This window comes from Aulostomus chinensis, chromosome 20 (assembly GCF_037954235.1).
Source record: "Aulostomus chinensis isolate RoL2024-O1b breed Wild chromosome 20, RoL_Achi_v1.0, whole genome shotgun sequence".
NCBI lineage: Eukaryota > Metazoa > Chordata > Actinopteri > Syngnathiformes > Aulostomidae > Aulostomus > Aulostomus chinensis.
Genome location: NC_141339.1, coordinates 13657659 through 13672403, shown reverse-complemented (window position 1 = coordinate 13672403; position 14745 = coordinate 13657659). Strand labels below are relative to the sequence as shown.

Sequence of the window (14745 nt, the reverse complement as noted above, 5' to 3'; positions counted from 1 at the left end):
GTGTGTGTGTGTGTGTGTGTGTGTGGTTTTGGTGGATGTGGCTGGTGAGCCCACTGGCGGGTTGTAAACAAACCGAGCGGCAGGTGGCCGAACAGAGTCAGCTGAACCTCAGCTGATCGGAAGTACTGCTCCCACAGATTTCAAGCTTGCAATCGTGAGAGACACAACAGTTCCGGAAGTGAGGGAAATAGGATTGAACGTAAAAGGTGAAATTAGCCGTCTTTATGTGTTTAGAAGGAGATTTTTTGGAGGAGACGTAATAAGATTATTATTTTTTATCGCGGAATACAGACACTCCCCTTAAAATGTTTGTGGTATTTCAATTCGCACGGACTAGATTTTCCTCAAGTGTTTTATTTTGAAGGTAAATTCCGGAAGGTAAATATTTCAACTCTAATTAGCTTGACACTATCCCTATCTGCCAAAAGGACAGGGGAGAAATGGCTGATACCATAGCTGATACAAGAAGGCTCTTTACTAAGCCCCAGAACCTAAATGACGCCTATGGACCACCAAGTAATTTTCTAGAGATCGATGTGAGCAACCCCGAGACCATTGGGGTGGGCAGGGGCAGATATACCACGTATGAAGTCAGACTGAAGGTGAGCCTGCAGTACCAAATGCTAATGCGTTAGCCGACGAGCTGGTTACCTTGCTAACGTCTCTTATGTGGTTAAAGAAAGGTGTAACCTGTTGACACCAGCGATTTCCTAGTCTGAACGACGTGTACGAGAGCAACGAATCGATATATCAATTGTCATTAAAAATGTGACCTGTTTTTGATGAGGATCAAGGTGTTAGTCGCGAACCGCTAGCAGACTAGCAAAACTCGCCAGATAAAAGCTAACACATATTAGCCACCTGTAATTAAATTAACGAATCACTCTCTTATTTGTAACGCTGTTGAAAGTTTTTGATTGGATAATTATATTGTTTTCGAGAGGTTCTGAATTCAGTAGCATAGCGAAGTAACGATAAGCGCCCATGCTAAAATTGTTTACATTAGCCTCAGGTGTTTTTCCTTTTCACAATGCGACAGTTCCACCCAGCAGCATCTGTATACGAGTATGAGTTATGTAATATTCGGAGAAAGATGTCAGTGTGCCGCAATAAATAAAATAACTCCTCTGCAAGACTTTTTAAGTGTTAAGACTTGAGCTCCAGCCACACCCCGTATTCTGACTGCAAAGAACTGATAGGAACATTGGTCACATTTAATGACCTCTGTAGCTAGAGCCTTGCATGTTAGATCATATATTAATGTCCTTCTTTATGTTGATGATTAGTTGTATTACTTTAGTGGGAGCTTTGAAACTTTTAAGAAGAGTTTCTTGGCGTGACCCATTACTCATTTAATGCTAAGGTAGCACAAACTCAGTGGGTCTGCTCCTGTGGAACTTTAGACAGGATGCAACATCTCCAGCCAAGTGCAAACCCTTATGACACATTTCCTTCCTCCTAAACTACTGAAGCAGTTCCAAAGAGAATAGTTCCATTCATTGTTGAATTAGCTGATACATGTGTAACGTGTAATTTCATCATGGTAGAGTATAATTGAAATGCTCGTGCCGTGTCACGTGATAGACCACTGGCTGAGATGTCATATGTATTTAACGGTAATAAGTTACCCATCAGTATCCAAACACGAATCCTGTAACTCCATAATTTTTTGAATTTGACTTTTCTCTAAAGTTTGAGGCCTCCCCAGCGATTGAAATTTTTCACTTATCTCACGTGGTTTTCGTCAGCAGGAGTTTTCTTAGTTGTCAGCAACTTAAAGATGTGGAAAACTTACACGTCAAGCTCAGCTCCACCGCTAACAGGGACAATAAGACTTACAGGTGTTTAAAATAAAGGAACCATTAAGTTTCTATAGTTCCTTGGCAACTCCATCTCCTGATGAAGGCTGTGTGGTACTGTCGAAAGCTCCAAAACAAGCAATCTTGTGCACAAGACCGAGTTGTCTCATTAAGTTTAATGAAGCATTGTTTAAGTGCTCAACTACAGTATGATTAACATAAAGGCCATCATCCAAGATGTAGATCCAACAAGGCAATTACACATTATCTCCAGGATATGAGAAGACATTCCTAATTTTTTTATGATGTCTGTCAGCATATGAAATGTATAAATTGAGCTTTTCCAGTATCACTATATGGGAGTGTTAAATTCGTAGGCAGTCACTCGGCTTGTCTGATTGCCTCATCTGTTATCTCCAAATTGTCATTTCAGTTGACAGACACCCCTGTAGTTAGGTAGCCTGGAGTATTTAGATTAGTTAACAGCCCTAAAGAATTAATAGTTTTTCTTTACCTTAAAGAAATAGGTGGGGAAGAGTAGCCGTCTCCAGGCAGTGGAGTTGAATATAAGGCTACTGTACTTGATTAGCGTGTAATAATTAGCATACGCGTGTAATCAGCATTATTGTGCACCTCGTAGCCCTGTGTGACCCTGCTTTGCATAAGACCACAGATGAAGCGGCGCATCCTTCACTCTTCAACAAATATGGTGTCAACTTTGCTTTGCTTCTCTCCTCCTTTCTTCAATGTTCTTTAGAAGCGTTTCACTCCATCTCCAGCTTGTTAAGAGTGATTACCTCAGTGCCTCAGCCTGGAATACATATCAGTTGCTTTGATTTTTTTTTGGGGGGGGGGGGCTGATGATATTCAGAATTCATACGTTATTCAATTATGCTGTACAAATTTTGCTAATAACTCGGTCCCTTGTCTCCCGTTCTCACTGGTGTCCCGCGTTCCAACCCGAAATCGAGAGAGCACTTGTGGCCACACTGAGAGAGTCTGCCTAATCCCCTCATTGAGAGAGGAGAAGAATGAAACAGGCCAGGGTGTGGGGGAGTTGGAGCGTTTACTCCCTAGTCCCCCCCCCCCCCCCCAACCCATGGGAGGGTATAAAGCCACCCCCTCACCAGTCTTCATCCTGATGCCCACTTATCCCATTTCACTCGTAGGTGTGTTGCAGAGTGTGGTTACATAGCTATTGTGGTAACTACATAGTTTGTCTTACTGGACATTTGAGTGTAAGATGAAAACACGAAGGTTTATTCCCGCCATGAAATTATAACGCTCACCCTAGCTCAAGCGAAAGAGTCAGCTTTTTCACTTGTGACTCACCAGTAGAGTCTGAATGTTCAGTTGGTGATGAAACCAGCAGCATAAGGAGTGGATTTTCGTATGAGAGGCCAACTGTTTGCATTGGCTGTGAGACAGGTTGCGTAGTCACTTGTTGACAGTCGGGCTTACATTTGTATTTAAAATCAATGGGTTCAATCTACCTCTTTCAGTGCAGATTTTAAAGAGATGAAAGCTAAGTTCACACTGAATAAAGACGGATATCTCATTTTGCCTGAGCGGACTTGTAATGTCGAGGGTCGTGTGGAAACAGTCGATTTTTTTCTCTCTTTTAAATCCTTTTTGTCTAACGGGTATTTGAAATCTGAAATGCCTTGTAGAGGACAGGAAGCTGCTTTTTACTGCTTTGTCCTTTTGTCCTTGTTCCCGATGAGTTATTCAGCTGATATCACATCCTTAACTATTATTATTATTTATTATGACTTTTTTTTTTTTTTTTATACATACATCCTAAGCCGGCTGTCATACCTTGACAAAATTCTGTTTAGATTTGCATCAGTGTATTTTCACACACATTTTAAAGTATATTATTTGAAAATGCTATCCTTAACCTGAATAAAACCTCTCCCAAATTTGGCAAAACAAAAAGATTTTATACCTGCTTAAGTGGATTTTTGCCTTTTACTTTTATTTTCTTTTTCTTTTATTTTGTAGGAAAAAGAACAACCTCTCATTTAGATAAGTTCTGATGTAGCAAATCTTTAACCGACCAGCTGTTTCTGGCACCATCGTCGTCACAAGCAACAGCAACATTGCCTGTACCTCCATCTCCTGCCGGCATTGCTTAGCCTTGTTTAATCACGTCATGCTTTTTTTGTTGTTGTTGTTTTTTGGGTTTTTTTTTTGGCAACATTTCTGAGGTTTTTGCTTCACAGTGGAATGTATATACAATTTGTGTTTTGTCACCCTCAGGATGCTGCTCTGCCTTTCAGTAGTTAGCCAGTGTGAACATTTCACTCCTTTTTAGAAGCAAAAATTAAGTCTGCTTGTAAAAATATTCAGATGCACTGGTGTAAGTTCCTCTCTTAGCTCCAACTCTCGAGAGCACAGGGTACAAGATGCTAGCAATCTCTCACTTGTAGCCGCTACTCAACGCTTTCGCCAGTTAAAATGACAAATTGTGTTGAGTTATACCAGCTTTCCCTACTAAATGTTAATCCTTTGAGTAATTTGATGACATTATCAAGATTTCTTGTCTTTTGCTTGCTTCCCCTCTCACCTAGAGAGCACACTGAAAGGAGTGAACTTCGGGATCGCACTTTGTTTATGGATAGGAGTACATAAAAGGCCTCTTATAGCTCTGTCTCTCACTCTCACTCAGCCTTCTACCCCTCCCCTTCTTTACTCCCATAGCTTCTCCCTCTCTTTCCTTCTCATTTCCATTTGGGCATTGGGGCAGGGGCCTTTTGGTCATTAATAAAATGGGGATAGATGGTGTATGTGTGTGTGTGTGTGTGTGGGGGGGGGGGGTGCTTGTCAGCCACAGTCAAGTGTAATCCAAAGTCTACAGCATCCTCTTCGACAACTATTTTAATGGAAATCGGGAACATATTGTATCAAGTCTACCATATCCTACTTGAAATGACAGTATCAAAAGTGGGAGTTGAAACTATGGCAACAAAGCAGCTTTTTGCCAGCTAGACGAGTCGGAGAGAGGATAGGCTGTCAGGCTGCAGGGGCCAGCAAGCGAGGGAACGAGTGAGAGAGTACATGGAGAGGCGAGAGCAAAAGACCCATTGCCCCAAAGCTTTTGTTCTCTGTCTCTTCTTTCCCCATTTTGGAATATGATGCAATGAGATGGTATTATGTTGCCATTTTTAATGCTATTATTCTGAAAGGGGAGTATAAGGGAGGGGTAAGAGGGGGGCATTGGGGAGGTTTAGGATGCGCACTCTCAAACTTGACTTGATCCATCCTGCTAAAAGCTAATGCATGGTGGCCTTGAACTATTCTCTCAGGAGATGAGTGATCTTTGTCCCCGCTCTCTCTTTTTCTCTGCCTGGCTGTTTTTAAGGGTTCTACCTCTTTTCAACCCACTTTCAATGAACCAAAGGTATTGTGTCCCACACATTATGAATCACAAGCTCTTCCTATGGATTGCACCTTGTATACCCATAATGGAACATGAAGCTGGTAGGTCTAATTTTAAGAACTAACATCTAGCTTTATGCTCTTAAAAAAGGTATTCTTTTACACCTGCTCTTGAAGTAACCATTAAGGTTATTATTATTTGTGTTTAGCTGGTTTTCTCTAAATAATGAGGAACAGCCCACCCCCCTTGCACTTATGTTAGTTTCTTATAACTTCTTGTCATTCCTCCCTGATGTATTATTCTATTCCTTTGAAAGCGAGAGAGGCAAAGTGTGCCTTATACACAATTAATGAAATGCTAAGACCTGGCTGGGTGTGGGCTGCTCCCATGTCCCAATCACTACAAGGGCCAGTAAGTTGAGATACCCAGGTCTTAACCTCTAACCAGCCGTGAAGAGAATAGAGAACCGGGAAACCTGATCTTTGACTCGCAGTGCTCTCACGCACCGCCTCTTCCTATGTGTGTGCGTGAGACAGACCTCTCATTTTTCAGTTCGGCCTTTTCGTTCCTCCCCCTGTCCTGCAAGACCAATCTCTTAATCACGGGGTTTGAGAGGGTGAGAGGATTGAAAGGCCAGGTGACTTTCTTTTCTTACACTCTCACTGCTAGGTTCATTGTCTGGAGACAAGAGGTCCAGGGTTGACTGTGTGTGTGTGTGTGTGTGTGTGTGTGTGTGTGTGTGTGTGTGTGTGTGTGTGTGTGTGTGTGTGTGTGTGTGTGTGTGTGTGTGTGCGTGCGCGCGCGCGCGCACACGCACGCACGCACCAGCAAATGCCTGGGGTTATTATATTTACATTGTTAACTGCGTGACTGGTCAAATCTTTCTACTTAACACCTGCGCATGCATACTTCATGTACGTCAGTGTGTGCTTGAGCAAGGTTAAGTGTTTTCTGTGTGCGCATGATGGGATTAGAGTCACGGCAGTGGCAGATTACCTGTAACTGTGATCTGTTGTGGTAGGGATTAACTTTGCAGCGCTCCATGCTGTGAGGTAACATTACGCAGCGGGGACAGACCACGGTGAGAGGAGAGTGGAGTTAATGCTAGAGTACTGAGGCAATAAAGCTAAGATAATCCACTTCTCCTGTGACCTGAGAAAGAGGAGGAGTGAGGGGCTCTTTGACAACTTCACCTGAAGAGAAGTCGAAATAAATCAAAAAGGGAAGTTTTCAGGACCGGCGAGCTGAGTAGTAGAAGTTTGTGAGAGCTCATTTGATCAGAGCCAAAGTGTTGCAGTAGTAATGTTGGTGCAGTGTTGCTTCATCCTAATCTTAGAATGGGACTTAATTAAACAGAACCATGATAATTATCTCAATGGTAAATTATAGCTTGTGTAACATTTTAGTTGTCAATTATAGGATTATTTTAATGTTAAAAAAAATCTGCACATACCACAAAGGTCACCTAACCACTTGAAAAATGGCACGTCTGTTTTAAAAAAATATCTGCAGTACAGTAGGACAAGAGTTGGCTTGGTTCTCTGAGGGCCTCTGAAACAAGATGGCAATGCACATTTGGTAAATTTTCTAATTACCAGCTTGTAAATCACAACTCTAAAAGCTAAAGAATAAGACCAGAACTCTCAATTCCATATCTGATTTGTCGTCACTACTTGGCCGAGGTGTTGCACACAGTTTTTTTTTTTCAGTGCAAGTTGTTTATGTTTGTGAGATGTTAGCCGGAGGGAACCTTGCGTTATATTAGGAAAGAATTCTCCCAAATATATCGGGTGGGTCACATGATAATTTAGGTCAGTAAACCATTCTCATTACTAGATTCAACAACTCAGTAAGACAAAAATACTATCTGCTCTTTTATTAATTATATGGGTGCCGGTGTACTTTTTTTTGGTCCCACCTCTACCTACCAGGTAGTACAACTATTTACCACCTGAAGTAAAATTGTGGTAAATTGTAAATTACTTCGAAGTTCAGTTTAAGGAACTTGACATATGGTGTTTATATAGATTGACATTTGTGAGGAACAAACACTAATTTTGTGTGTAATTTTTATATTTGGCTCGATGCATAACCACATAATTACCTTTTACTTGAACGACGGACAATCAAACCACTCCTAGAAGAGAAACCATCTCAACACTTCAACCGTCTTAATTGTAATTCAACAGTCTTGATTATTTTATTAGATCATTCTGCAGAATGATCTAATAAAATAAACTATCAGTTTGCAGTGTGAAAAAATCACCTCAAATAAAGGGGAAGTATAGTACAATATTTTGTAAACCAGATTTCCATTTTATCATCTCCCATATTGACCTCAGCGGCTTCACATTTACAGTCGAACGTGATTTTCGTATTTAAAGAACAAAAACAAAATGAGACTGTATCAAAAATTGAATCTTTCCCACCAAATCCGGATGGGATACATAATTATTCCCCGTTAAAAAGGCAAAAGGGGGAACTCAAAGCCTGGACATCTGACTTATTATCACACAGCAAGGAAAATGAAGAGGGAAAAGACTGAAAAGAAGGGACCATGAGAGCGAAAAAAAGACCACTTCTGCCCTCCCTCCTCCTCAATTAGTCCAGCACAAACCAGATGAAGCTCCAAACCTCTCCAGTTTTTCTGCTCTTCCTTTATGTGCGCCCCGTCCTTTCCTTTTGTTCAGCCATTTACTCAGCCTTCTAGTTAACTGTCCATCCCTTTTCACAGCAGTCACAGCCGTCTGCTCATCGATCAGTCTGCTGCTGCTGCTGCTGCTGCTGCTGTTCATATCCCAATTCATGCTTCACCTACTTGCTCAATTGCTCTGCTCTTATGATTCCTTCTTCCATGAATTCTGACCTTCTCTGAATGTGGCCTGCCAATGAAATGCTCATTCACTCTCTCCTTGTTTGCACATTGTCATGGGATGGCCATGTGCTGTCAGGACTAGTGAAGAGGTTTGGCATTGTGCTGTAATGTGCTGTTTGCGCCAATGTTCTCTGTCAATGTCGAAACATCTCTCGCTTTTAATATGAAATTCACTCTCAAGTGCTTGTCAACAGCAGAGGAGGATTATGCACACATCTGTGCATTTGCGTGCAGTAACACTCGCGCACACACACAAAAAAAATGGCAAAACATTCTGAGTGCAGCAGACCTTGGTGAACAAAACACAAGTGAATTTTCTTTTCTTTTTCTTTTCTTTTTTTTTTTTTTGCATGGAGGCCAGATTCAATTTTCCCATCTAGCATGGTTAAGTTTAAGTCTTTGTTTTTTTGTCCGTCTCTTCTTTTCCCTTTAATAAAGTTAGAATATCACAAGGTTATGCTCAAACATGCTGTTAAAAAAAAAAAAAAAATCCCTCTGCCTTTTTTCCACTCGCATATTTCTTCTTCATGCTAAAAGAACTGGATTAGGAAATAGACTACTTATCACTGAGTCATTTTTTTTTGTTTATTTCAAGGTATTTACTGCTACAGTTTTGTCATCCTTGTACTACATGTAATTAATCAAATGAAATGGTGTATGTAAATATGATAACGTGCCAAGGTTATTACGCAGTCACCTGACACAGGGATGGACCAGAGGGAAATTAGTAGTTGTAATTAATACAACAATATCTAAAATGTTAAAGCATGATTTACCAGGCAGAAAGGCTTATGGGTATTTTTGATACTCTTACAGATATTTTCCTCTTTTGTTTTATGCATTCACAATAAACGCTGAAGTCAGGAATTTTGGATAAGTACTTCCGCACAACTTCAGTACAAATCGCAAACTACAGAATGGAAAAGGCATATTTTTTTTTGGTTTTGTTTTGTTTGTTTGATCGGATTTGTCGCGAAAAAACGAACGGAAACAATCAATTACGTATTCACACACCATACAAAAACAATAGTCCTTGTTTCAAATGTAACTATTTGCTACTTTTCTTTGTGATATTAAAATAGACAGCAATAGCACTGTAAATAACCTGTCCTCTTCAAAATTAAATCTGTAGAGACCTGTGTTTGTATAAATGAGTAGATAAACAAAAATGGTTTCGTAATAAAATGCTTGACGCGTCGCAGTTCTATGTGGACGAGGCACACGGAAACGCTTGATGACACTGACTGGTATTTAGATCACCGACTAAGTGAGTTTATATTCTGACCTTTATTTTCTTCTTCTATCACCCACTTGATGTGTTTGTGAATAATATTTTTCACAAGCACTCATTTGATTTGTATATGTACAAGTTAAGGGCTGCTACTCAATTCAGTAACAGTTAATCGTGTGTGTGTGTGTGTGTGTGTGTGTGTGTGTGTGTGTGTGTGTGTAGACGAACCTACCCATCTTCAAGCTGAAGGAGTCGTGTGTACGGAGGCGGTACAGTGACTTTGAGTGGCTCAGGGCGGAGCTGGAGAGAGAGAGCAAGGTGAGGTGACATCAACTGTAATATTTTTGTGTGATAAAGACTCATGGTATCGTCTCACGTACATCTGCTCTCGTTGTAATATTAAAAGATCCTCTCCATTTGTGCGCTGGAGGCTTACAATTTCCACATTATTCTTGTGTACGCTGATATTTGGATGCTTTTACCAGTGAATGTGAAAACGTGGCACATATATCATTCTACACAGTGAAGCTCAAAACCCTCAAGTGTGGGAACAAGAAGGGAAACACATTTTTGATTGGAGGAGGACTTAAATGAAGCTAGAAACGGCATGGAAATTGATACGCGATAACTTTTTTTTCCCCCCAAATTATACTGTTCAAAAATGGCACTTTGTTATTTTTCGTTTCCTCTTCCTCTTCTGCCTTGAACGGCTGTTGCTGATATTCTGTGGGTGCTCTTCTCTCTCAGGTGGTGGTCCCACCTCTCCCAGGAAAAGCTCTTATCCGGCAGCTTCCATTCAGAGGTGATGATGGCATTTTTGATGACTCTTTCATCGAGGAAAGGAGACAGGGCCTGGAGCAGTTTCTCAACAAGTAAGCCGAACCACATCATGCCACTCTTCCTGTGCTCCTCGATGTCTTTCCTGTGAGGTCATAACGATAGGATTCCTTCCCATTGGTTTACATCTTATGCTGTTGCAGAACTTGAAAAGGTATCATTTTAACACTCAAGAACTTGCGTAAAGAAATTTGGGTAAAAAAAGTATGCAACTTTTTCACTTCTCTTGATGTTGTCAGCAAACTCAACCTGTTGACACAGGTTGGTCCCCCCCCCCCCACACACACACACACACACACACTATCCTCCTTAATTTTCTTGTGTAATTACCATCCAAAAGATAAGAATAACCAAGGAGGATTCAAGTGCACATTGCCACAAGATAATTTTTCCCACATTTGTTTTATTGTTAATGTTTAATTTATGATAATTGCAGCTCAAATTACAGCGCGTGGTTCCACAGGATGGTGTGTGCACCCCTGCTTATTTTTGATCCAGCATGTCTTCATTTTCAGCTGCAGAACAATAAAAGTTACAGTGCGATTGTAATTATTTGCTTTGATTGCAGACGTGGGCCATTATCTTTGTTTCATGTGCAAATGCATCAATGTTTCCTGTTGGAATATTAAGTGCGGTAAGACAGTCGAGAAAATTAAAATCCATAAATATGTTTTTTGTGTGTGCGCGTGTGTGACGACGACAAGAATGTGTCAGCGATTAAGATTTGCTCCGGCTGTTACACACTGTTGATGATATTGTTCAGACTTGATACCGGCCGGTGCGGCTGGCAGCATTGTTTGATATGTGATTGAGAGCATTGTGAAGAGGAAATCCTTTGGAATGGTAAACTTGATTATCACTGCAAAAAAAAAAAAAAAAGTGAGGGGGTGAAGTGAAAACCGTTAGAATTAGCTAGTCAAACATTTAAAGTTAAAAAAAAAAATACGAGAAGAAGAAGCGCTCGCTCTTTCCAAGCATGGCCTTGAGCTTTGGAGGCGCTCATGCTGCATCTCATCCTCAGAGATAACGTTTCCAAAAATAATAAATGAAGGTTCATCGGGGGCAAACTTGATCAAGTTATTGCCCTGACCTGTTAAAGCCTCTTGCGGGCTGTGTAATTCTTCAGAAGTATTTTCTTTTTTGAGGTTAAAATATGTACAATGTCATCATGTTTATCTGTTTGGTTTTTAAAAATCGTGGCGTTTTTAGGGTCTCAGGTGCAGCGGCTCATTATTGTTAAGGTCTCCTGCATCATCCAAACGGATGTTGTGTGGGGGGAGTGATGTCAGAGTGGCTTTAGAGAAGACACAGTGTTTTCTAGAATCCAACTAGTAATGGAAGTGGCATCAAGTAGAGATTTATTTCAGCGCGTCACATCAAGCTATAAAGGTTGGCGTATTCATCAAGGTTTTTATCGGATCTCCCTCTCTCATGCTCTGATTTCACATTGTTGTGAGAGCTGCATTGACAAAAAGTCTTTACAGAAAGCTCTCCATGGGTCTTTCCTCTCCATGATGAGCTTCTGACTGCAACCAGTCGTTGCAGCATTCGGATATATATGTATATGTATGTATGAAAAAGAATCTTTTTCCCAATATTATCACTGATATTGTATTTATTGGCATTCTGTTTGGAAGTTACATCATGAATGTCTTGTAAGCCAGACAGCACTTCTTGTTATTGAAGAGAGCAAAAGATATACAGAAAGGTATTAAATTCAAATATGTCCTTTCTTGCGGCGGTTTCCAGCACAAGCCGGGGAATGGAATCTGGATTGGAACATGGATCAGCAGCGTCATTCCAATATCCGATCCGTGCATAAAGTCCGCTGATATGTGAATAACGTCTGCACCCGATTCCCGTATCCCATCTCTACTTTCGTTGCTTTGTCAAATGAGTCGTGAGTCAACAGTATAAATTAATAGAAATATTTTAACGTAGCTTAGCATGAATAGACTTTAATGGCTGTATGTCCTCTGCAGCTGTACAGCACGACTGAGTCACCGACACAAAAAGATCACGCAGGCAAAGGTTTACCTCTGTTACCAAATGCCAGATTTGCTGCGTCAATCCTGCAAATGTTTGATAAACAATCAATGATTATTATTTTACGTGAAGATGACGCCATGTAAGCATAGCATCCTCCAGGCTGGTTTTGAGACCAGCCTCTGTCTTAAGCTTTGCCGATCTACAGCCCAGAGCAATCGTCTGGCTTGCTTGGACTCCTTTTTTAAAAAAAGATTATCATTACATTTTTTTTACGTGGTTTGTATCAAACAAGGCTGTTTTCTCAACTCTGTAGAACAGGATGTGTGCACTGGATGTGTATGTTATACCACTTTATCTTCTCTAAATGGTTATTCTGACACAAATAACCCTCAAACCAATATTGAACCTTCCTGCAACCTAGAAAATCCGGTCAGAATGCAGTTCATAGCGACTAATTTCTCTGCCCTTGTCAGTCATCCATACTGACACAGTTGACTGTGTTGACCGGGTGGATAGCCTGAAGAGGGCGTGTCCCTGTCGCTGCCCCTTCTCTGATCACTAAATGCCTGACATAAGGTCGGTGGTTCAGAGGTCAGAGATATTCAAATGTTTTGTTCTAAGGGTTAGGGTTAAAAAATACAGTTACAGAGATAGAAATACAGATTAAAATACAGTTGATGCAGCACTTGTGAATATGGAGGCGCTTATCTATCCTAAAAAGTCTTTGCTAGCAGTTAATTTATAGAATATCGTCGGATTTGTTCTTTTAAGAATAGCAAATATCTTAAAAGTTGTTTTCATTTGAGAAGAACATTTGGCAACAACCCGAAATCCAATCTAAAAATCCCTTGGTAACGTTTGAGCCGGCCAACAGAAACATTTCATATCTCTCTCTCTCTCTCTCTCTCTCTCTCTCTCTCTCTCTCTCTCTCTCTCTCTCTCTCTCTCTCTCTCTCTCTCTCTCTCTCTCCCCCCCCCCCCCCCCAATTTAAAAACATTTAGGAGAAGGGCGTATAGAGGCTTCTCAACTGAACATGATAGGTACTTTATTTTTCACTGATGCTGGACACAGCATCAATGTCAGCTATGAGACGCAGGGAGGAAATTCTCTCCCTAATTTAGCACCTATGTGTGTTTACACGGTCTCGTAGGATTGAAACCAGAAACCTTCGAGGTGGTGTAACTGCGGGCGTGAGTCAGCTCATTCACCGGTAAATTAGATGAGAATGAAGGTGTGTGGACTTGGTAATCAAATAACACAATGAACGTGCAAAAAAAATTCCCTTTTTTAAACGTGCACACAGGTGGCAACCCTCCAAGGTCCCCGCTGAGAAATAAAATCTGTCATCCGATGCTTCCCGTCAGCTGCAATTAGTCCTGAATGCACCGTTTCCTCACCTTGATGTCATGTCCTTGTGCCCAAGCTAAAGGAGCATTCGAATCTGCGTCTCCGTGTTCATAACTTGCCTCTTTTGTGTGTGTGTGTGTGTGTGTGTGATTGTATGTTTCAGAGTTGCCGGTCATCCCCTAGCCCAGAATGAACGATGCCTGCACATGTTTCTACAGGAGGAGTCTGTGGACAAGAACTACACCCCATCCAAAGTCAGACAAGCTTGAAAGTAAAGATGACTCAGCTCGGCGTGGCTCGGCTCGGCCCTGCCTCGCTTGGTCCAACATCCCAAAGTCACTGCTCCAGGTTTCTCTCAGACAATAAACTTTACACCCACCCCAAAAAAGAGAATCAATCACTGCCCTCTTTTAGTTTATCGACCCGTGCTTGTTTCCCCCTTTCTAATTCGAATCAAAGAATGTTGGCAACATAACTGTGGTTGAAAGTCATTTAATTTCTCTTCACGTCCGGAAATGCCACTAACATGAGTATGTTATATATTTATCATTAGCGGTGTCCAGTATATTCTTCATTTATATAGTAACATTGAATGAGTGTTCTGTGTATTCAAGCTCTGGTAAGTCTCCACTTACTTTTTTTTTTTTTTTTTTTTTTTGTCCAAACCTCCATCGTATATTTCATGATGGCATGTTGCAACTAAACACACACACTTCGCGGGCCTTGACTTTGAAATCACACTCTTCCCCCCCCCCCCTTTCTTTGTGTGCACATGTGCGTGCGCGTGTGAGTGTGTGTGTGTGTGTGTGTGTGTGTGTGTCTGCGTGTGTGTAACGTCAACCAGCTCTTGCCCCAGTTATCACCGTTATTTTCTAGAAAGAAAGACGTAATTTACACAGAGGGAACTGCAGTATTTCTACTGGCTATATGCATTTTGAGATTTGTATACTGCTGTGCCATTTTTGTTTATTTTGAAGATTTTCCAATAAAATAGGTGAAATGTCTGCACGCATAAGTACATTTGTTGATTTTTAAGGGTTGTTAAAATGCTTTCAGCATTTTATTATTCAATAAATACACAATCGCCATTCCACATCATATTTAATTTATTTAAAACGTCCTGAGTTTTGATTTAGAATCGAGGCGTCTATTTCTATATTTGTTTTTTGTTTTTGTTTTTTTCTAATGGATAAAAAAATTCGAGAAGAGCAACAGCAATTTGCAAAGACAGTACAAACAAGCTCGCTAACTTGTTTTCTGGCGGAGCGATATGAACAAGTTTTA

At 40.8% G+C, this 14745-nt stretch overlaps 1 protein-coding gene across 2 annotated transcripts; it reads left to right on the top strand.

Annotated features, from left to right (window-relative positions):
* Window positions 1-409: 409 nt before the first annotated feature.
* Window positions 410-14165, top strand: snx3 (sorting nexin 3). Of its 2 annotated transcripts, none has more exons than XM_086189625.1 (4): window positions 410-602; window positions 9510-9605; window positions 10035-10159; window positions 13625-14165. In XM_086189625.1, the coding sequence occupies exons 1-4, from the start codon at window positions 441-443 to the stop codon at window positions 13728-13730; spliced, it is 489 nt and encodes a 162-aa protein (XP_086045751.1). In that variant the 5' UTR covers window positions 410-440; the 3' UTR covers window positions 13731-14165. The 2 variants fall into 2 exon arrangements, with proteins under 2 accessions (XP_086045751.1, XP_086045752.1); XM_086189626.1 differs by lacking the exon at window positions 13625-14165 and adding an exon at window positions 10693-10768.
* The last annotated feature ends 580 nt before the right edge of the window (window positions 14166-14745 follow it).

Bases quoted from the DNA above. Each gene is read 5' to 3' on its own strand.
- snx3 (XM_086189625.1), top strand. From the start codon at position 441: ATGGCTGATACCATAGCTGATACAAGAAGGCTCTTTACTAAGCCCCAG. The intron at 603-9,509 runs GTGAGCCTGCAG...GTGTGTGTGTAG, and splicing joins CGTATGAAGTCAGACTGAAG to ACGAACCTACCCATCTTCAA. The intron at 9,606-10,034 runs GTGAGGTGACAT...CTTCTCTCTCAG, and splicing joins AGCTGGAGAGAGAGAGCAAG to GTGGTGGTCCCACCTCTCCC.